The sequence below is a fragment of the Oncorhynchus nerka genome, linkage group LG7, assembly GCF_034236695.1.
Source record: "Oncorhynchus nerka isolate Pitt River linkage group LG7, Oner_Uvic_2.0, whole genome shotgun sequence".
Taxonomy (NCBI): domain Eukaryota; kingdom Metazoa; phylum Chordata; class Actinopteri; order Salmoniformes; family Salmonidae; genus Oncorhynchus; species Oncorhynchus nerka.
Genome location: NC_088402.1, coordinates 87,490,582 through 87,513,736, shown reverse-complemented (window position 1 = coordinate 87,513,736; position 23,155 = coordinate 87,490,582). Strand labels below are relative to the sequence as shown.

The 23,155-nt window shown below is 44.0% G+C and overlaps 1 protein-coding gene across 1 annotated transcript in view; it reads left to right on the top strand.

The window, feature by feature from the left end:
• The window catches only part of LOC115124835 (copine-8-like), a 255,346-nt gene that overhangs the window by 58,175 nt on the left and 174,016 nt on the right, over positions 1–23,155 (top strand). Inside the window, exons 4-7 of the mRNA XM_065020944.1 lie at positions 4,289–4,392; positions 10,515–10,554; positions 14,015–14,029; positions 14,888–14,967. Of these exons, the coding sequence (XP_064877016.1) occupies positions 4,289–4,392; positions 10,515–10,554; positions 14,015–14,029; positions 14,888–14,967 (239 nt within the window). The remainder of the gene's footprint in view (positions 1–4,288; positions 4,393–10,514; positions 10,555–14,014; positions 14,030–14,887; positions 14,968–23,155) is intronic.

Genomic DNA, 23,155 nt, shown 5'->3' with positions numbered 1-23,155 from the left:
GAGAGGAGAGGAGAGTTCAAATGCTTTATTTAATTTGCTTTAGTTTCTCTGTTCAGTTGAAAGGCTTTACCCAGGACTCACTGGAAAACATTGGCCAATTGTTACTGAGGGGACTATCCTGGTTAAATAAATGACAATGAAATTCAAGTAAACACAGCGACTTTGTACATACAGGCAAGTGTTTCTGTTGCGTAACGACACCAACAGTTCTCACACTGTGAGGAAATAGAGTTTCCTCTCTGTGTGATAAAGAGGAAAAAAGAGAGAGACAGTGAGAAGGAGACAGAAATAGAGGGGAGATAGGGAGCAAGAGGGAGAGAGATACAGAGAGAAGGAGACAGAAATGGAGGGGAGATAGGGAGCAAGAGGGAGAGAGATACAGAGAGAAGGATACAGAAATAGAGGGGATATAGGGAGCAAGAAGGAGAGAGATACAGAGAGAAGGAGACAGCAAGAAGGAGAGGGAGGAGAGAGCGAAAGAGAGAGAGAGAGAGAGAGAGAGGAGAGAGAGGAGAGGAGAGGAGAGAGGAGAGGAGAGGAGGAGAGGAGAGGAGGAGATTTCAAAGCTTTATTTAATTTGCTTTAGTTTCTCTGTTCAGTTGAAAGGCTTTACCCAGGACTCACTGGAAAACATTGGCCAATTGTTACTGAGGGGACTATCCTGGTTAAATAAATGACAATGAAATTCAAGTAAACACAGCGACTTTGTACATACAGGCAAGTGTTTCTGTTGCGTAACGACACCAACAGTTCTCACACTGTGAGGAAATAGAGTTTCCTCTCTGTGTGATAAAGAGGAAAAAAGAGAGAGACAGTGAGAAGGAGACAGAAATAGAGGGGAGATAGGGAGCAAGAGGGAGAGAGATACAGAGAGAAGGAGACAGAAATAGAGGGGAGATAGGGAGCAAGAGGGAGAGAGATACAGAGAGAAGGAGACAGAAATGGAGGGGAGATAGGGAGCAAGAGGGAGAGAGATACAGAGAGAAGGAGACAGAAATAGAGGGGAGAGAGAGAAGGAGAGGGAGCGAGAGAGCGAGAGAGAGAGAGAGAGAGAGAGAGAGAGAGAGAGAGAGAGAGAGAGAGGGAGCGAGAGAGCGAGAGAGAGAGAGAGAGAGAGAGAGAGAGAGAATTAATTATATGGCTGTAATTAAATTAAATGAGGATAGTTTCCTGTTGCACTTCACAAGACAGATGAGCTAAGAGCTTCGAGCAACCAGCCATTGTTTAGTTTTTATATCGTTGTACTTTAAACCTTGTGTATCAGTGTTTTGTTACTTGTCGTGTTTTTGTGGACCCCAGGAAGAGTAGCTGCTGCTTCTACAAAAGCTAAATGGGGATCCAACTAAACAAACAAAGACAGAGAAGCCGTAGTAGTATCATCCAGTCAGCCATTACAACACTGATTATTGACCTCCACTAATCAAATACTGTGTTTATCTGCTGCTGGGTCTCTACAAGAGAGGAGAGGAGAGGAGAGAGCAGATGAGAGGGGTGGAGAGAGGAGGGAAGAAGATGAGAGAGAGGAGAGGAGAGGATAGAGGAGAGAGAGGTTAGGAGACAGCAGATGAGAGAGAGGAGAGGAGAAGATGAGAGAGAGGAGAAGGAGGAGAGAGGAGATGAGAGAGAGGGGAGATAGCAGAGGAGAGAGAGAAGAGAAGAAAGAGGAGAGAGGAATGTGAGGAGAGAGAGGGGAGATAGCAGAGGAGAGGAGAGAGAGAAGAGAAGAAAGAGGAGAGGAAAGTGAGGAGAGAGAGGGGAGATAGCAGAGGAGAGGAGAGAGAGAATCAACTATTAAAGACTACCAGAACCCACTGGATTCTCCAATTACATTGAATGAGTTACAGGACAAAATAAAAACCCTCCAACCCAAAAAGGCCTGTGGTGTTGATGGTATCCTCAATGAAATGATCAAATATACAGACAACAAATTCCAATTGGCTATACTAAAACTATTTAACATCATCCTTAGCTCTGGCATCTTCCCCAATATTTGGAACCAAGGACTGATCAGCCCAATCCACAAAAGTGGAGACAAATTTGACCCCAATAACTACCGTGGAATATGCGTCAACAGTAACCTTGGGAAAATCCTCTGCATTATCATTAACAGCAGACTCGTACATTTCCTCAATGAAAGCAATGTACTGAGCAAATGTCAAATTGGCTTTTTACCAAATTACCGTACAACAGACCATGTATTCACCCTGCACACCCTAATTGACAACCAAACAAACCAAAACAAAGGCAAAGTCTTCTCATGCTTTGTTGATTTCAAAAAAGCCTTCGACTCAAATTGGCACGAGGGTCTGCTATACAAACTGATGGAAAGTGGTGTTGGGGGTAAAACATACGACATTATAAAATCCATGTACACAAACAACAAGTCTGCGGTTAAAATTGGCAAAAAACACACACATTTCTTCACACAGGGTCGTGGGGTGAGACAGGGATGCAGCTTAAGCCCCACCCTCTTCAACATATATATCAACGAATTGGCGCGGGCACTAGAAAAGTCTGCAGCACCCGGCCTCACCCTACTAGAATCCGAAGTCAAATGCCTGCTGTTTGCTGATGATCTGATGCTTCTGTCTACAGCAGCACCTAGATCTTATGCACAGATTCTGTCAGACCTGGGCCCTGACAGTAAATCTCAGTAAGACCAAAATAATAGTGTTCCAAAAAAGGTCCAGTTGCCAGGACCACAAATACAAATTCCATCTAGACACTGTTGCCCTAGAGCACACAAAAAACTATACATACCTTGGCCTAAACATCAGCGCCACAGGTAACTTCCACAAAGCTGTGAACGATCTGAGAGACAAGGCAAGAAGGGCATTCTATGCCATCAAAAGGAACATAAACTTCAACATACCAATTAGGATTTGGCTAAAAATACTTGAATCAGTCATAGAGCCCATTGCCCTTTATGGTTGTGAGGTCTGGGGTCCGCTCACCAACCAAGACTTCACAAAATGGGACAAACACCAAATTGAGACTCTGCACGCAGAATTCTGCAAAAATATCCTCCGTGTACAATGTAGAACACCAAATAATGCATGCAGAGCAGAAGTCGGCCGATACCCACTAATTATCAAAATCCAGAAAAGAGCCGTTAAATTCTATAACCACTTAGAAGGAAGCGATTCCCAAACCTTCCACAACAAAGCCATCACCTACAGAGAGATGAACCTGGAGAAGAGTCGCCTAAGCAAGCTGGTCCTAGGGCTCTGTTCACAAACACAAACACACCCTACAGAGCCCCAGGACAGCAGCACAATTAGACCCAACCAAATCATGAGAAAACAAAAAGATAATTACCTGACACATTGGAAAGAATTAACAAAAAAACAGAGCAAACTAGAATGCTATTTGGCCCTACACAGAGAGTACACAGCGGCAGAATACCTGACCACTGTGACTGACCCAAAATTAAGGAAAGCTTTGACTATGTACAGACTCTGTGAGCATAGCCTTGCTATTGAGAAAGGCCGCCGTAGGCAGACATGGCTCTCAAGAGAAGACAGGCTATGTGCTCACTGCCCACAAAATGAGGTGGAAACTGAGCTGCACTTCCTAACCTCCTGCCCAATGTATGACCATATTAGAGAGACATATTTCCCTCAGATTACACAGATCCACAAAGAATTCGAAAACAAATCCAATTTTGATAAACTCCCATATCTACTGGGTGAAATTCCACAGTGTGCCATCACAGCAGCAATATTTGTGACCTGTTGCCACGAGAAAAGGGCAACCAGTGAAGAACACACACCATTGTAAATACAACCCATATTTATGCTTATTTATTTTATCTTGTGTCCTTTACCATTTGTACATTGTTAAAACACTGTATATATATAATATGACATTTGTAATGTCTTTATTGTTTTGAAACTTCTCTATGTGTAATGTTTACTGTTAATTTTTATTGTTTATTTCACTTTATATATTATCTACCTCACTTGCTTTGGCAATGTTAACACATGTTTCCCATGCCAATAAAGCCCTTGAATTGAATTGAATTGAGAGAAGAGAAGAAAGAGGAGAGAGGAAAGTGAGGAGAGAGAGGGGAGATAGCAGAGGAGAGGAGAGAGGAAGTGAGGAGAGAGAGAAGAGAAGAAAGAGGAGAGAGGAAAGTGAGGATAGAATAGGAGAGAGAGAGAGAGAGGAATAAAACGTTGGGCTGCTTTCTTACAAACTGCATAAAATATGATGATTATTTTTGTAACAACTCTCTCTCTCTCCATATCTCTCTTTCCCCCTTCCCTCTCTATCTGTCCTCTTCTAGTTTGGGAGAACGGAGGTGATTGACAACACTCTAAACCCAGACTTTGTTAGGAAGTACATCCTGGACTACTTCTTTGAGGAGAAGCAGAATCTACGCTTTGACGTGTGAGTAGTTATTCTCTTTGATCTGGTCCTCGGAGGACTCACCAGCCAGACAGGTAGGGAGGGTGTGTGAGTTTTTACATGTGATGTGCTGTTTCTTCTCAACCCAACCTTCCTTTCCATCCTCCTATCTCTCCTTGTACCTTCTTTCTCTTTTCCCTTCATCTCTCCCCTACTTCCTCTCTTCCTACTATCCTTCTCTCTCTCCCTTCTTGCCCTCTTTTCTCCCTTTCCTCCACCACCTCTCTCCTGTGTAATAAATAATAAATCGTTATTTTCCTCTGTCTTGATTGTCATGTGTTGTTGAGATTAGGAGGAAAAGAATGATCAATATTTTATATGATGGTTTTATCCTCATTCTCCATACTGCCTGAAGTCCCAGCAGAGTCCCATAATAATTACAGTCCTCCCTCCCTCTCCCTCCTCCATCCTACCTACTATATCCTCTTTCCCTGCTCCTCCCGCCTCCATCCTACCTACTATATCCTCTTTCCCTCCTCCTCCATCCTACCTATCCTCTATCCTCCCCCTCCATCCTACCTACTATATCCTCCCTCCTCCATCCTACCTACTATATCCTCTTTCCCTCCTCCTCCATCCTACCTACTATATCCTCTTTCCCTGCTCCTCCCGCCTCCATCCTACCTACTATATCCTCTTTCCCTCCTCCTCCATCCTACCTACTATATCCTCTTTCCCTCATCCCTCCTCCATCCTACCTACTATATCCTCTTTCCCCCCTCCTCCATCCTACCTACTATATCCTCCATCCTACCTTCCCTCCTCCCCCTCCTCCATCCTACCTACCATATCCTCTTTTCCCTCCATCCCCCCCTCCTCCATCCTACCTTCTATATCCTCTTTCCCTCCTCCCCCCCTTCCATCCTACCTACTATATCCTCTTTCCCTCATCCCTCCTCCATCCTACCTACTATATCCTCTTTTTCCCTCCTCCTCCATCCTCCATCCTACCTACTATAACCTCTTTCCCTCCTCCTCCCTCCATCCTACCTACTATATCCTCTTTCCCCTCCTCTCCTCCATCCTACCTACTATATCCTATATCTTTCCCCCTCCTCCATCCTACCTACTATATCCTCTTTCCCTCCATCCTACCTTCTATATCCTCTTTCCCTCCCTCCTCCATCCTATATCCTCTTTCCCTCCATCCTCCTTCTATATCCTCTTTCCCTCCTCCTCCCTCCTCCATCCTACCTACTATATCCTCTTTCCTCCTCCTCCCCCTCCTCCATCCTACCTTCTATATCCTCTTTCCCTCCTCCCCCTCCTCCATCCTACCTACTATATCCTCTTTCCATCCTCCCCCTCCTCAATCCTACCTTCTATATCCTCTTTCCCTCCTCCTCCCTCCTCCATCCTACCTTCTATATCCTCTTTTCCCCCGTCCCTCCTCCATCCTACCTTCTATATCCTCTTTTCCCTCATCCTCCCTATATCCTCTTTCCCTCATCCTCCCTCCTCCATCCTACCTACTATATCCTCTTTCCCTCCTCCCTCCCTCCATCCTAACTACTATATCCTCTTCCCCCCCTCCTCCATCCTACCTACTATATCCTCTTTCCCTCCATCCTACCTTCTATATCCTCTTTCCCTCCTCCTCCATCCTACCATCTATATCCTCTTTCCCTCCTATATCCTACCTTCTATATCCCTTTCATCCCTCCTCCATCCTACCTACTATATCCTCTTTCCCCCTCCTCCATCCTACCTACTATATCCTCTTTCCCTCCTCCCCCTCCTCCATCCTACCTACCATATCCTCTTTCCCTCCTCCTATCCCCCTCCTCCATCCCTACCTCCTATATCCTCTTTCCCTCCTCTATATCCCCCTCCTCCATCCTACCTACTATATCCTTTTCTCCTTCCCTCATCCCTTTCCCCCCTCCATCCTCCATCCTACCTACTATATCCTCTTTCCCTCCTCCTCCCTCCATCCTACCTACTATAACCTCTTTCCCTCCTCCTCCCTCCATCCTACCTACTATATCCTCTTTCCCTCCTCCCTCCATCCTACCTACTATATCCTCTTTCCCCCCTCCTCCATCCTACCTACTATATCCTCTTTCCCTCCATCCTACCTTCTATATCCTCTTTCCCTCCCTCCTCCATCCTACCTTCTATATCCTCTTTCCCTCCTCCTCCCTCCTCCATCCTACCTACTATATCCTCTTTCCCTCCTCCCTCCTCCATCCTACCTTCTATATCCTCTTTCCCTCCTCCCTCCTCCTCCATCCTACCTACTATATCCTCTTTCCATCCTCCCCCCTCCTCAATCCTACCTTCTATATTCTCTTTCCCTCCTCCTCCCTCCTCCATCCTACCTTCTATATCCTCTTTCCCCCGTCCCTCCTCCATCCTACCTTCTATATCCTCTTTCCCTCATCCTCCCTCCTCCATCCTACCTACTATATCCTCTTTCCCTCCTCCTCCCTCCATCCTAACTACTATATCCTCTTTCCCCCCTCCTCCATCCTACCTACTATATCCTCTTTTCCCCCTCCTCCATCCTACCTACTATATCCTCTTTCCCCGTCCCTCCTCCATCCTACCTGCTATATCTTCTTTCCCTCCTCCCCCTCCTCCATCCTACCTTCTATATCCCCTTTCCCTCCTCCCCCCTCCTCCATCCTATCTGCTATATCCTCTTCCCTCCTCCCCCTCCTCCTCCATCCTACCTACTGTATCCTCTTCCCCCCCCCCATCCTACCTACTATAACCTCTTTCCTCTCCTCCTCCCTCCATCCTACCTACTATATCCTCTTTCCCCCTCCTCCATCCTACCTAATATATCCTCTTTCCCTCCTCCCCCTCCTCCATCCTACCTACCATATCCTCTTTCCCCCTCCTCCATCCTACCTACTATATCCTCTTTCCCCGTCCCTCCTCCACCCTACCTGCTATATACTCTTTCCTCCTCCCCCTCCATCCTCCTCCATCCTACCTACTATATCCTCTTTCCCTCCTCCCTCCTCCATCCTACCTACTATATCTTCTTTCCCTCCTCCTCCATCCTACCTACTATATCCTCTTTCCCTCCCCTCCATCCTACCTTCTATATTCTCTTTCCCTCCTCCCTCCTCCATCCTACCTACTATATCCTCTTTCCCTCATCCTCCATCCTACCTACCATATCCTCTTTCCCTCATCCTCCATCCTACCTACCATATCCTCTTTCCCTCCTCCCCCTCCTCCACCCTCCATCCTACCTACTATATCCTCTTTCCCTCCTCCTCCATCCTACCTACTATATCCTCTTTCCCTCCCCCTCCATCCTACCTTCTATATCCTCTTTCCCTCCTCCCTCCTCCATCCTACCTTCTATATCCTCTTTCCCTCCCTCTCCCTCCTCCATCCTATCTTATATATCCTCTTTCCCTCCTCCTCCATCCTACCTACTATATCCTCTTTCCCTCCTCCCTCCTCCTCCATCCTACCTACTATATCCTCTTTCCCTCCTCCCTCCTCCTCCATCCTACCTACTATATCCTCTTTCCCTCCTCCTCCATCCTATCTACTATATCCTCTTTCCCTCCCCCTCCGTCCTACCGCCTCCTCTTGCATAACAGCCCCTCTCGTCGTCTTGAAAGGCCCAATCAGAGTGCAGGGCAGAGGTGACACTTTATTAAGAGGCTTTGAGAATGGAGATCATTTCCTTATTCCCCTAACTCCCTCTGTACCTCACCTCAGTGCACATCAACAAGGGGAAAGAAATGTATAAGAAAATAACTATTGTCTGTCTAGCGTTATCTTTTGATGTCCACTGTGTAGAGACAGAGGTCCTAATGGACTTTAGTAACTAGCTACATATCCACTGTGTAGAGACAGAGGCCTTCATGGACTTTAGAAACTAGCTACATATCCACTGTGTAGAGACAGAGGCCTTCATGGACTTTAGCAACTAGCTACATATCCACTGTGTAGAGACAGATGCCTTCATGGACTTTAGAAACTAGCTACATATCCACTATGTAGAGACAGAGGCCTTCATGGACTTTATGATACTGTAGCTAGCCTCCCTCTGTTCATATCCAGCCTCTGTAGCTCAGTCATCAGTCCTCTGTAGCTCAGTCATCAGTCCTCTGTAGCTCTGTCATCAGTCCTCTGTAGCTCTGTCATCAGTCCTCTGTAGCTCTGTCATCAGTCCTCTGTAGCTCTGTCTCAGTCCTCTCATCAGTCCTAGCTGTCAGCTCTGTCATCAGTCCTCTGTAGCTCAGTCATCAGTCCTCTGTAGCTCTGTCATCAGTCCTCAGTCATCAGTCCTCTCAGTCATCAGTCCTCTGTAGCTCAGTCATCAGTCCTCTGTATCTCTGTCATCAGTCCTCTGTAGCTCAGTCATCAGTCCTCTGTAGCTCAGTCATCAGTAGCTCAGTCATCAGTCCTCTGTAGTCTCAGTCATCAGTCCTCTGTAGCTCTGTCATCAGTCCTCTGTAGCTCTGTCATCAGTCCTCTGTAGCTCTGTCATCAGTCCTCTGTAGCTCTGTCATCAGTCCTCTGTAGCTCTGTCAGTCATCAGTCCTCTGTCATAGCTCAGTCATCAGTCCTCTGTAGCTCTGTCATCAGTCCTCTGTAGCTCAGTCATCAGTCCTCTGTATCTCTGTCATCAGTCCTCTGTAGCTCAGTCATCAGTCCTCTGTATCTCTGTCATCAGTCCTCTGTCATCAGCTCAGCTCAGTCATCAGTCCTCTGTAGCTCAGTCATCAGTCCTCTGTAGCTCAGTCATCAGTCCTCTGTAGCTCAGTCATCAGTCCTCTGTAGCTCAGTCATCAGTCCTCTGTAGCTCAGTCATCAGTCCTCTGTAGCTCTGTCATCAGTCCTCTGTAGCTCTGTCATCAGTCCTCTGTAGCTCTGTCATCAGTCCTCTGTAGCTCAGTCATCAGTCCTCTGTAGCTCTGTCATCAGTCCTCTGTAGCTCAGTCATCAGTCCTCTGTAGCTCAGTCATCAGTCCTCTGTAGCTCTGTCATCAGTCCTCTGTAGCTCAGTCATCAGTCCTCTGTAGCTCAGTCATCAGTCCTCTCCCAAAGCTGAAGGTGTAGCTCAGTCATCAGTCCTCTGTAGCTCTGTCATCAGTCCTCTGTAGCTCTGTCATCAGTCCTCTGTAGCTCTGTCATCAGTCCTCTGTAGCTCAGTCATCAGTCCTCTGTAGCTCAGTCATCAGTCCTCTGTAGCTCAGTCATCAGTCCTCTGTAGCTCTGTCATCAGTCCTCTGTAGCTCAGTCATCAGTCCTCTGTATCTCTGTCATCAGTCCTCTGTAGCTCAGTCATCAGTCCTCTGTATCTCTGTCATCAGTCCTCTGTAGCTCAGTCATCAGTCCTCTGTAGCTCAGTCATCAGTCCTCTGTAGCTCTGTCATCAGTCCTCTGTAGCTCAGTCATCAGTCCTCTGTAGCTCAGTCATCAGTCCTCTGTAGCTCAGTCATCAGTCCTCTGTAGCTCAGTCATCAGTCCTCTGTAGCTCTGTCATCAGTCCTCTGTAGCTCAGTCATCAGTCCTCTGTAGCTCAGTCATCAGTCCTCTGTAGCTCTGTCATCACCTCCCAAAGCTGAAATAGTCCTCTGTATCTCTGTCATCAGTCCTCTGTAGCTCTGTCATCAGTCCTCTGCTGAACGTGACAGAGGATATACTCTGACTTAATTTATTTTGGGTCCTTTACATATATAGTAACTCAGTCAGGGAATTGGGGGATGAGGATGGGTGGACAGTGGACTCATTCAAGTTGAATTACTTTTAGTCAAAGTTTATCACCGACAGCAGCTGCACATTGTTTAAAACGTGATTGTTTCTAAAGTGAATGGGTGAGTGACAGCAGGGGAGTCTTGGACAACAGTGAAAGGAAAATAGACTTCATTCATGAAGTGTAGAAGGATTAAGTGAAATAAGTGGTTTTACCGGTTAACAATTTGTCATTTCAAGTTAATATAAATTGATTTTGAGTGGCTTTTTGTTTGTCCGAATGTCATTGTATGAGGAATGATATCAAACCACTTTGGTTCTATTTGTTAATGTTCGTGTGCCTTACCTCCCCCCGCCAGTTTAGACACAAATAGTTTTCTCACCGGCTCCTGTCAGCTCTTGCCTCTTTAATGTGTGTTTCTTTCTGATTTCAGATACGATATCGATTCCAAAAGTCCCGATCTGGCGAAGCATGTAAGTGAAAAAAGTTCATTCCTTATAGTTGCTTGTTTTTTACTTTGCAAATCTATCCTCTATGAATGGAAACTTTTGTTTTTAAAATGGGAACTTTTATTTTGAAATGCATCCCATTCCTTAGTTTTTTTTTTATGCTAATCAAAATCCATGTCTACCTCCCAAAGCTGAAATAGTGCATCGTAGTGCCTTACCTCCCAAAGCTGAAAATAGTGCATCGTAGTGCCTTACCTCCCAAAGCTGAAATAGTGCATCGTAGTGCCTTACCTCCCAAAGCTGAAATAGTGCATCGTAGTGCCTTACCTCCCAAAGCTGAAATAGTGCATCGTAGTGCCTTCCCAAAGCTGAAACCTCCCAAAGCTGAAATAGTGCATCGTAGTGCCTTACCTCCCAAAGCTGAAATAGTGCATCGTAGTGCCTTACCTCCCAAAGCTGAAATAGTGCATCGTAGTGCCTTACCTCCCAAAGCTGAAATAGTGCATCATAGTGCCTTACCTCCCAAAGCTGAAATAGTGCATAGTGCATCCCAAAGCTGAAATAGTGCCTTACCTCCCAAAGCTGAAATAGTGCATCGTAGTGCCTTACCTCCCAAAGCTGAAATAGTGCATCGTAGTGCCTTACCTCCCAAAGCTGAAATAGTGCATCGTAGTGCCTTACCTCCCAAAGCTGAAATAGTGCATCGTAGTGCCTTACCTCCCAAAGCTGAAATAGTGCATCGTAGTGCCTTACCTCCCAAAGCTGAAATAGTGCATCGTAGTGCCTTACCTCCCAAAGCTGAAATAGTGCATCGTAGTGCCTTACCTCCCAAAGCTGAAATAGTGCATCATAGTCCCAAAGCCTTACCTCCCAAAGCTGAAATAGTGCACCTCCCAAAGCGCATAGTGCCTTACCTCCCAAAGCTGAAATAGTGCACCTCCCAAAGCTGAAATAGTGCCTTACCTCCCAAAGCTGAAATAGTGCATCGTAGTGCCTTACCTCCCAAAGCTGAAATAGTGCATCGTAGTGCCTTACCTCCCAAAGCTGAAATAGTGCACCTCCCAAAGCTGAAATAGTGCCTTACCTCCCAAAGCTGAAATAGTGCATCGTAGTGCCTTACCTCCCAAAGCTGAAATAGTGCATCGCCTTACCTCCCAAAGTGCCTTACCTCCCAAAGCTGAAATAGTGCATCGTAGTGCCTTACCTCCCAAAGCTGAAATAGTGCATCGTAGTGCCTTACCTCCCAAAGCTGAAATAGTGCATCGTAGTGCCTTACCTCCCAAAGCTGAAATAGTGCATCGTAGTGCCTTACCTCCCAAAGCTGAAATAGTGCATCGTAGTGCCTTACCTCCCAAAGCTGAAATAGTGCATCGTGCAGTGCCTTACCTCCCAAAGCTGAAATAGTGCATCGTAGTGCCTTACCTCCCAAAGCTGAAATAGTGCATCGAAATAGTGCCTTACCTCCCAAAGCTGAAATAGTGCATCGTAGTGCCTTACCTCCCAAAGCTGAAATAGTGCATCGTAGTGCCTTACCTCCCAAAGCTGAAATAGTGCACCTCTGAAATAGTAGTGCCTTACCTCCCAAAGCTGAAATAGTGCATCGTAGTGCCTTACCTCCCAAAGCTGAAATAGTGCATCGTAGTGCCTTACCTCCCAAAGCTGAAATAGTGCCGTAGTGCCTTACCTCCCAAAGCTGAAATAGTGCATCGTAGTGCCTTACCTCCCAAAGCTGAAATAGTGCATCGTAGTGCCTTACCTCCCAAAGCTGAAATAGTGCATCTGTAGTGCCTTACCTCCCAAAGCTGAAATAGTGCATCGTAGTGCCTTACCTCCCAAAGCTGAAAAATAGTGCACCTCTGAAATAGTGCCGTAGTGCCTTACCTCCCAAAGCTGAAATAGTGCATCGTAGTGCCTTACCTCCCAAAGCTGAAATAGTGCATCGCATAGTGCCTTACCTCCCAAAGCTGAAATAGTGCATCGTAGTGCCTTACCTCCCAAAGCTGAAATAGTGCATCGTAGTGCCTTACCTCCCAAAGCTGAAATAGTGCATCGTAGTGCCTTACCTCCCAAAGCTGAAATAGTGCATCGTAGTGCCTTACCTCCCAAAGCTGAAATAGTGCATCGTAGTGCCTTACCTCCCAAAGCTGAAATAGTGCATCGTAGTGCCTTACTGAAATAGTGCATCGTAGTGCCTCCCAAAGCTGAAATAGTGCATCGTAGTGCCTTACCTCCCAAAGCTGAAATAGTACATCTTACCTAGTGCCTTACCTCCCAAAGCTGAAATAGTGCATCATAGTGCCTTACCTCCCAAAGCTGAAATAGTGCATCGTAGTGCCTTACCTCCCAAAGCTGAAATAGTACATCGTAGTGCCTTACCTCCCAAAGCTGAAATAGTGCATCGTAGTGCCTTACCTCCCAAAGCTGAAATAGTGCATCGTAGTGCCTTACCTCCCAAAGCTGAAATAGTGCATTACCTCCCAAAGCTGAAATAGTGCATCGTAGTGCCTTACCTCCCAAAGCTGAAATAGTGCATCGTAGTGTCTTACCTCCCAAAGCTGAAATAGTGCATCGTAGTGCCTTACCTCCCAAAGCTGAAATAGTGCACCTCCCAAAGCTGAAATAGTGCATAGTGCCTTACCTCCCAAAGCTGAAATAGTGCACCTCCCAAAGCTGAAATAGTGCATCGTAGTGCCTTACCTCCCAAAGCTGAAATAGTGCCTTACCTCCCAAAGCTGAAAAATAGTGCACCTCTGAAATAGTGCATAGTGCCTTACCTCCCAAAGCTGAAATAGTGCATCATAGTGCCTTACCTCCCATAGTGTCACAATGTGGCCTTGCTGTCTGTCCGTGCCCATTTTCATTTGTATAATAAATATTACATATTACTTTATGTATTGATAGTGAGTAGCTTTCATAATAATCCAAATACACATATTTTTTTGTGCGTAGTTATGATTTAATGAAGCATTGTCATTTGTCACACCATTATCAAAGCTTGTCAAACCCGTTTTCCCGAACCTCTAGGCATGATTTATTGTACTCCCATGCTATTAGCAATGTACTCACAAGTAATGATGACCAATGGATGGTGCAGTGAAAGGTTTGATAAAAGCAACCCATTGCTCAGACATACACAATTATAATTATATGTGCAGCTAGCAGTTTGCATAATACTAGAATTTTCATCATTATTTCCACATTTGTCATGACTATATTTTCTTGTTTTGTACTCGCTTTTGTGTTAATAGCTCTCTCCTCTCACACAAAAAAACACTTACCTCTTCATCTCTTTATTTCTCTTCCACCCTCTTCTCCACTTCTCTCCCTCTCTCCTGTTTTCTCTTGCCCTTGTTTTGATGATGGTGTTGTATGGTTTGAGTCTTGTGCCTACATGATATGCTCTGTTGTTGTTGTTGTTGTCTATGCTGCTGCCTGGTGTACCCCTCCTCCTCTTCCTCCTCCTCCTCCTCTTCCTCCCTGGAAGCCCTCCGACATTGACGTACGTGTTTGACTCCTCTGACAAACTTTATGCTAATAACAACGCCTATAACAAGGCTTATAACACACTGCTTAGCTCCATCCTAACCTCACCAACTGTCCTTGTTACCCCGTCTCCCCCGTCTCCCCCATCTCTCCCCTGAACCCCCACTATCCTTCCTCTCCCTCCTTTCTCCCCCATCTCTCCCCTGAACCCCCTCTATCCTCCTTTCTCCCCTGTCTCCCCTGAACCCCTCTATCCTTCCTCTCCCTCCTTTCTCCCCGTCTCTCCCTGAACCCCCTCTATCCTTCCACTCCCTCCTTTCTCCCCCGTCTCTCCCCTGAACCCCCTCTATCCTTCCACTCCCTCCTTTCTCCCCCCGTCTCTCCCCTGAACCCCCTCTATCCTTCCTCTCCCTCCTTTCTCCCCCATCTCTCCCCCGAACCCCTCTATCCTTCCTCTCCCTCCTTTCTCCCCGTCTCTCCCCTGAACCCCCTCTATCCTTCCTCTCCCTCCTTTCTCCCCCGTCTCTCCCCTGAACCCCTCTTATCCTTCCTCCCCCATCTCTCCCTGAACCCCCTCTATCCTTCCACTCCCTCCTTTCTCCCCATCTCTCCCCTGAACCCCCTCTATCCTTCCTCCCCGTCTCTCCCCTGAACCCCCTCTATCCTTCCACTCCCTCCTTTCTCCCCCGTCTCTCCCCTGAACCCCTCTATCCTTCCTCTCCCTCCTTTCTCCCCATCTCTCCCCTGAACCCCTTCTATCCTCCCTCTCCCTCCTTTCTCCCCCGTCTCTCCCTGCTCACTGTTTCCCCATTAACACCCCCTTCCCCGTCACGCCTCACTCCTCCGTCTTTCCCGCCACCCCCTGTCCCTCCAGCAGGACTTCTTGGGGCAGGTGTTCTGTACTCTGGGAGAGATCGTAGGATCCCCCGCCAGTCGACTGGAGAAACCCCTGGGGTGAGTAGTGATGTCCTTGGTTGATTGATTGGTTGGCCTGTGTGTGTGAGTAGAATTGGTCTTAAACTGAGACTATGACGTTACCACGAGCATCAGAATGAACCGCAGAAGTTGCAGATGAACAAGATGATGCACTCACAGAGGATTTGAGCATGTACATGGCTGTGCTTCAATCTGCTACAGTGTGATAGGTATGAGACCAAAAGAGCAGAGAAGTTAGTCTTTTTTATTATAATATATTTTTTAGGGGGTGGATCAGCTTTAATATTGAGGATAGATAGTTGCTTCCATCAATGTACATGTCTGAATCATTTCCAATCCCCCATATATTTTTGAGGTAAATACTCTATTTCTTTCCAGTTTGATTCTATTTGTAACTGTGCTATTTCACAAAAGTTCTGAACCTATCTACATTGTACAGACCCCGTATGTTTTACATTGTTTACCTTGTTATTAGTCCCACCCTTCAGCTCCATTCAACCCCTCCCATCTGTCTCTCAACATCATCCAGTCCCACCCTTCAGCTCTATTCAACCCCTCCCATCTGTCTCTCAACATCATCCAGTCCCACCCTTCAGCTCCATTCAACCCCTCCCATCTGTCTCTCAACATCATCCAGTCCCACCCTTCAGCTCTATTCAACCCCTCCCATCTGTCTCTCAACATCATCCAGTCCCACCCTTCAGCTCCATTCAACCCCTCCCATCTATCTCTCAACATCATCCAGTCCCACCCTTCAGCTCTATTCAACCCCTCCCATCTGTCTCTCAACACCATCCAGTCCCACCCTTCAGCTCTATTCAACCCCTCCCATCTGTCTCTCAACACCATCCAGTCCCACCCTTCAGCTCCATTCAACCCTCCCATCTATCTCTCAACATCATCCAGTCCCACCCTTCAGCTCTATTCAACCCCTCCCATCTGTCTCTCAACACCATCCAGTCCCACCCTTCAGCTCTATTCAACCCCTCCCATCTGTCTCTCAACACCATCCAGTCCCACCCTTCAGCTCTATTCAACCCCTCCCATCTGTCTCTCAACACCATCCAGTCCCACCCTTCAGCTCCATTCAACCCCTCCCATCTGTCTCTCAACATCATCCATTTTGGATTTCTATTTCCCATATATTTTTCAACTGTGCTGTGATGCTTCACAAACTTACTGAACCTTTCTATTCTCATAGCTTCTAGAGATTGTAAATTAAAAATAAACATTTTTGCTAAAATAATTATTATATTGATTGGTTGATTGGCTATGGCTTTTCAAATCACCCAGTATTGCTGCCTGCAGCGTTAGTTCTGGGTAAATGTTGCAATTCTTCAGCCATTCCTGGACCTGTGACCAAAAACGAGCTACATATGGACAATACCAAAATAAATGATCTAATGACTCTGCCTCCTCACAGCAGAATCTGCAGAGCTGGGAAGATTGTATCACCCATATATATAACATTCTATTCGTTGCAAGAATTTTGTATAATCATTTCAATAAAAAAAATTATAAGTTTTGAATCCGGCGTTGTTTTGCGTATCAATTCGTGAACCATGTTCCATGGAATGGGTACATCGAAAATCTCTTCCCAACTATTTAGCAATTTATATGGCACAGCTGTCAAATTTTTGGTCCTTAAATGAAACTGGTATATATTTTTATCTATCACCTTTTGTAACAATTTTTGGTCTTTAATTCGACAGTTCCTTACTTTTTTCCCCTTCTACTTGTCTCTTCCATTTTTGTGGTAATGCTGCAATTCATTGGTTGTAATTTTGGGTAGAGCAGACATTTCCAAGTCTGTGTTAGCTGCATGTGTGACATAACTCCACCAGTCCTATTTATGATATCATTCACTACAATTATACCTATTTTAATTTTATTGAAAAATACCTTTTTTTAATCAGTTCTTATATTTGAGTTTAATCATAATACTTGTTGAATTATTTGTTGTGTTTTCAGGTGGATTAAACTTCAATCGCAACCAACTTTCTACGGCTTGTTTAAAAAAAATCTTGATATTGTAACGCGATTCGTCTTCCTTTGATGAGGAGTATGAAGGATCGGACCAATAGGCAGCGTGGTACGTGTCCATGTTAATATTTATTAACACTGAACACAAAAACTAAATAACAAGGAGAACGAACGAAAACGAAACAGTTCTGTCTGGTGAAGACACAGAGACAGAAAACAATCACCCACAACTAAAATGGGGAAAACAGGCTGCCTAAGTATGATTCTCAATCAGAGACAACGAACGACACCTGCCTCTAATTGAGAACCATACTAGGCCAAACACATAAACACAACATAGAAAAAAGAACATAGACTACCCACCCCAACTCACGCCCTGACCAAACTAACACAAAGACATAATAAAGGAACTAAAGGTCAGAACGTGACAGATATTTTGGAGATGATTTCCTTTTCAAATAACCGAAAGTGAGCTGTAATCTGAATAAAGGGAAAAAGGCCCTTCTTGAACACGGGGTGACACATTCTTGTTAATTTACTAGAGAACCATTTGGGATTAAAGTATAACTTTTGTATGACTGATACCTTTAGTGAGAGATCTAAGGCTTTCATATTTAATCATTTCTGCCCTCCAAATTCATATTCATTATATAAATAGGCCCTTTTAATTTAGTCTGGCTTGCCGTTCCAAATAAAATGGAATATTTTTTGCTCATATCATTTAAAATGCAGGTGTAGGCAAAACCATAAGCAAATAGGTAAACTGTGATATGACTAAAGAGTCAATCAGGGTGATTTTTCCACAAATAGACAGGTGTTTTCCTTTCCATGGTAGCAAGATCTTATCTGTTTTTGCTTACTTTTTATAAAAATGTATTGGAGTGAGATCATTTCTTTCTTTGGGGACATGTGTACCGAGTATGTCCACATCCCTGTCAGACCATTTATCCATCATCATCCAATACCTAATATAGTACACTTATCATCATTTGCTTTTAATCCAGAGAGGTTAGAACAAGTATCTAGATCCTCCATGAGGCTGTGGATTTAAAAGAAAACATGAATCAATGATAAACATGAACATAAAATAAAGTTGATTATAGTTCCACTGGTCTGCCATTCAGCCGTGGAGTTTTCCCAGCCTTAAAGGCTTTCATTGCATCAAGATGTTCCTCCCCTGAGTCTTTCTGCACAGATGTTCATTTTACATTATTAATAGAGAAAAAATCCATACAATGATCTTCGGTTAGTGGAGATGGAGGAGACTGAAACGAAAACATATTCTTAAAAGTACTTTACTTCCTCTTTCAAAACATTGTTTGGTGAATCATGCGTGACTCCATCATTTGTAACAAGTTTCAGGAAAACAAATTGTTGGTATTTCTATGTTGAAGATTGAAAAATAATTTGGTGCATTTTCCCCCATATTACGTCCAGTTCACTTTATTTTAATAATATATTACAATGAATCTTTCTTGAATAAGTTCCTCCATTTCTTTTTGTTTTTCCTCTAACTTACTCTGTGGTTTTTATTGCTATCTATCTGTTCTGTTAGTCCTTCAATGTCCTTAGTTAATATGGACTCTTTTGACCTAAATTGTTTTTTATTTATTGATGAGTATTGGATTGCATGGTCTCTATTGCTGTACTTATGTTATGTCAGAAAAAGTCAGTTATAAATTCTTCTGTCCTAGTTAAAAACAAGTTGTCATCCATTAGGCTTTGATTACATTTCCAATATCCTCGCCCCCGTGGAAATTCTGTAAGAGTAATATACATGCCAATTATGTGACTGCATTCTGTTCTCTATCAACATTTGTTTTTAACTTTCGCAGCCAGAGAGAATGACATAAGAAAGTAATCAAGACGACTAGCTCGCGGTTAGTCTTAGCAGAAATCAGCCCGATATCGCTGTTTACTTGGTGTATTTTACACCTGCATTGTTTGCTGTTTGGGGTTTTAGGCTGGGTTTCTGTACAGCACTTTGAGATATCAGCTGATGTACGAAGGGCTATATAAATAAATTTGATTTGATTTGATTTGATTTGTATCACTGACTCTACCTTTAACTAACCCCTCGTTCTGTTCTACTAGCATTACCACGTCGTCTTCGAATGAAACACTACATGTATATATATTTAGCATGCATGGCCATCGTTCTATAGAGAGAGTTCCCTAACAACCAACCACTTGGGTCAATCAACAGTAACACTGAAACAGGAAATGACCTTACTCCGACTCAAGAGCTGAACTGCGTTCAGTCATGGAGCCAAATTGTACTTGACTTTCTCCACATCGCCCACTAGATCATGAAAAGCACCATTGACTCTCCTGTCCTCACACAGGGGTCTCTATATATGAGGCTGTGCATTGGAACGTAACACAGCCAGCCGCCTCTTTCATTGGCTTCCATGTGTTCTAGGGTGTGTCCCAAATTGCGCAATTCCCTATACTGTACATATTCCCTATATACTGCACTACTTGTGCACAATAAAGGGCATGGGAGGCAATTTGGGACAATGCCTTAGACTCTAGCTGTGGGATGGTGATAAATATGTCTGTCGTCTATAGCCATCTGTGGAGTACTTGATGTGTTCAGATTAGACTGGTGTGCGTTGATGACGCTAGTAATTGAACAGGACCGGGGGCTTTCTGTGCGTAGCCTGCCTGCCGTAACGCTGTTACTGTCATTAGGGAAGCAATCTGCCATGCAGAGACACCCTCTAATAGAGACGCACTGTTAACATGAGAAACAGACAGAGAGACACTGTCAACATGAGAGACAGACAGAGAGACACCCTCTAATAGACACGCTGTCAACATGAGAGACAGACAGAGAGACACTGTCAACATGAGAGACAGACAGAGAGACACTGTCAACATGAGAGACAGACAGAGAGACACTGTCAACATGAGAGACAGACAGACACCCTCTTCTCATAGACGGCACCAGCAACGCACTGCAGAGCTAGGTTATTAGTAGCTACTACAGGTTATTAGTAGCTACTACAGGTTATTAGTAGCTACTACATGTTATTAGTAGCTACTACAGGTTATTAGTAGCTACTACAGGTTATTAGAAGCTACTACAGGTTATTATAGCTACTACAGGTTATTAGTAGCTACTACAGGTTATTATAGCTACTACAGGTTATTAGTAGCTACTACGGGTTATTAGAAGCTACTACAGGTTATTATAGCTACTACAGGTTATTAGTAGCTACTACAGGTTATTATAGCTACTACAGTTTATTAATAGCTACTACAGGTTATTAGTAGCTACTACAGGTTATTAGTAGCTACTACAGGTTATTATAGCTACTACAGGTTATTAGTATTAGTTATTATAGCTACTACAGGTTATTAGTAGCTACTACAGGTTATTAGTAGCTACTTATTAGTAGCTACTACAGGTTATTAGTAGCTACTACAGGTTATTATAGCTACTACAGGTTATTAGTAGCTACTACAGGTTATTATTAGCTACTACAGGTTATTAGTAGCTACTACAGGTTATTAGTAGCTACTACAGGTTATTATAGCTACTACAGTTTATTAGTAGCTACTACAGGTTATTAGTAGCTACTACAGGTTATTAGTAGCTACTACAGGTTATTAGTAGCTACTACATGTTATTATAGTTACAGATTATCAGTAGCTACTACAGGTTATTAGTAGCTACTACAGGTTATTAGTAGCTACTACATGTTATTAGTAGCTACTACAGGTTAGCTTAGGTAGCTACTACAGGTTATTATAGCTACTAGTTTATTAGTAGCTACTACAGGTTATTAGTAGCGGTTATTAGTAGCTACTAGGTTATTAGTAGCTACTACAGGTTATTAGTAGCAGGTTATTAGTAGCTATTACAGGTTATTAGTAGCTACTACAGCTACTACATGTTATTAGTAGCTACTACAGGTTATTAGTAGCTACTACAGGTTATTAGTAGCTACTACATGTTATTAGTAGCTACTACATGTTATTAGTAGCTACTACATGTTATTATAGCTACTACAGGTTATTAGTAGCTACTACAGGTTATTATAGCTACTACAGGTTATTAGTAGCTACTACAGGTTATTATAGCTACTACAGGTTATTAGTAGCTACTACAGGTTATTAGTAGCTACTACAGGTTATTAGTAGCTACTACAGGTTATTATAGCTACTACAGTTTATTAGTAGCTACTACAGGTTATTAGTAGCTACTACAGGTTATTAGTAGCTACTACAGGTTATTAGTAGCTACTACATGTTATTATAGCTACTACAGATTATCAGTAGCTACTACAGGTTATTAGTAGCTACTACAGGTTATTAGTAGCTACTACATGTTATTAGTAGCTACTACAGGTTATTAGTAGCTACTACAGGTTATTAGAAGCTACTACAGGTTATTATAGCTACTACAGTTTATTAGTAGCTACTACAGGTTATTAGTAGCTACTACCGGTTATTAGTAGCTACTACCGGTTATTAGTAGCTACTACAGGTTATTAGTAGCTACTACAGGTTATTAGTAGCTATTACAGGTTATTAGTAGCTACTACAGGTTATTAGTAGCTACTACATGTTATTAGTAGCTACTACAGGTTATTAGTAGCTACTACAGGTTATTAGTAGCTACTACATGTTATTAGTAGCTACTACATGTTATTAGTAGCTACTACATGTTATTATAGCTACTACAGGTTATTAGTAGCTACTACAGGTTATTATAGCTACTACAGGTTATTTTCAATCTGTGTTTTTCTATCAGTTCTTCCATAGTTATTTGAACCTCAGTTTAGTTTCAGTTAGTTTTCAGACCTGATTTGCTAGTTTTATTTAGTTTCAGTTGTTTACAAAAAATATGTATATATTTAATTTTAGTTTTAAAATAATTTAGTTTCAGTTTTAGTTTTAGTAGTAGGGACAGAAAGCATGCATGGGAGGCTAGGAGCCATTTGTGTAATTTTGGACAGAGCAGACATTTCCATATATTTTTGTTAGCTGTATGTGTGACCTAACTCCACCAGTCCTATTTATATCATTTACAAAGATTATACCATGTTGTTGTTTTTTAAATCAATTAGTATATTTGAGTTTAACTATTTGTTGCTATATTTGTTCTGTATTCTCTCTGCCCTACTTAATGAAGCTCTCAGCCCTACTTACTGCATCTCTCTTCCCTACTTACTGCAGCTCTCAGCCCTACTTACTGCAGCTCTCTGCCCTACTTACTGCAGCTCTCAGCCCTACTTACTGCAGCTCTCTGCCCTACTTACTGCAGCTCTCTGCCCTACTTACTGCAGCTCTCTGCCCTACTTACTGCATCTCTCTTCCCTACTTACTGCAGCTCTCAGCCCTACTTACTGCAGCTCTCTGCCCTACTTACTGCAGCTCTCTGCCCTACTTACTGCAGCTCTCTTCCCTACTTACTGCAGCTCTCAGCCCTACTTACTGCAGCTCTCTGCCCTACTTACTGCAGCTCTCTGCCCTACTTACTGCATCTCTCTTCCCTACTTACTGCAGCTCTCAGCCCTACTTACTGCAGCTCTCTGCCCTACTTACTGCAGCTCTCTGCCCTACTTACTGCAGCTCTCTGCCATACTTACTGCAGCTCTCTGCCCTACAAACTGCAACTCTCAGCCCTACCTACTGCATCTCTCTTCCCTACTTACTGCAGCTCTCAGCCCTACTTACTGCAGCTGTCTGCCCTACTTACTACAGCTCCCTGACTCTCTTACTGCAGCTCTCTGCCCTACAAACTGCAGCTCTCTGCCCTACTTACTGCAGCTCTCTTCCCTACTTACTGCAGCTCTCTGCCCTACAAACTGCAACTCTCAGCCCTACCTACTGCATCTCTCTTCCCTACTTACTGCAGCTCTCAGCCCTACTTACTGCAGCTGTCTGCCCTACTTACTACAGCTCCCTGACTCTCTTACTGCAGCTCTCTGCCCTACAAACTGCAGCTCTCTGCCCTACTTACTGCAGCTCTCTGCCCTACTTACTGCAGCTCTCTGCCCAACTTACTGCAGCTCTCAGCCCTACTTACTGCAGCTGTCTGCCCTACTTACTACAGCTCCCTGACTCTCTTACTGCAGCTCTCTGCCCTACTTACTGCAGCTCTCTGCCCTACATACTATAGCTCCCTGACTCTCTTACTGCAGCTATCTGCCCTACCTACTGCAGCTCTCTGCCCTACTTACTGCAGAACTACTGACCTATATTCTTTACT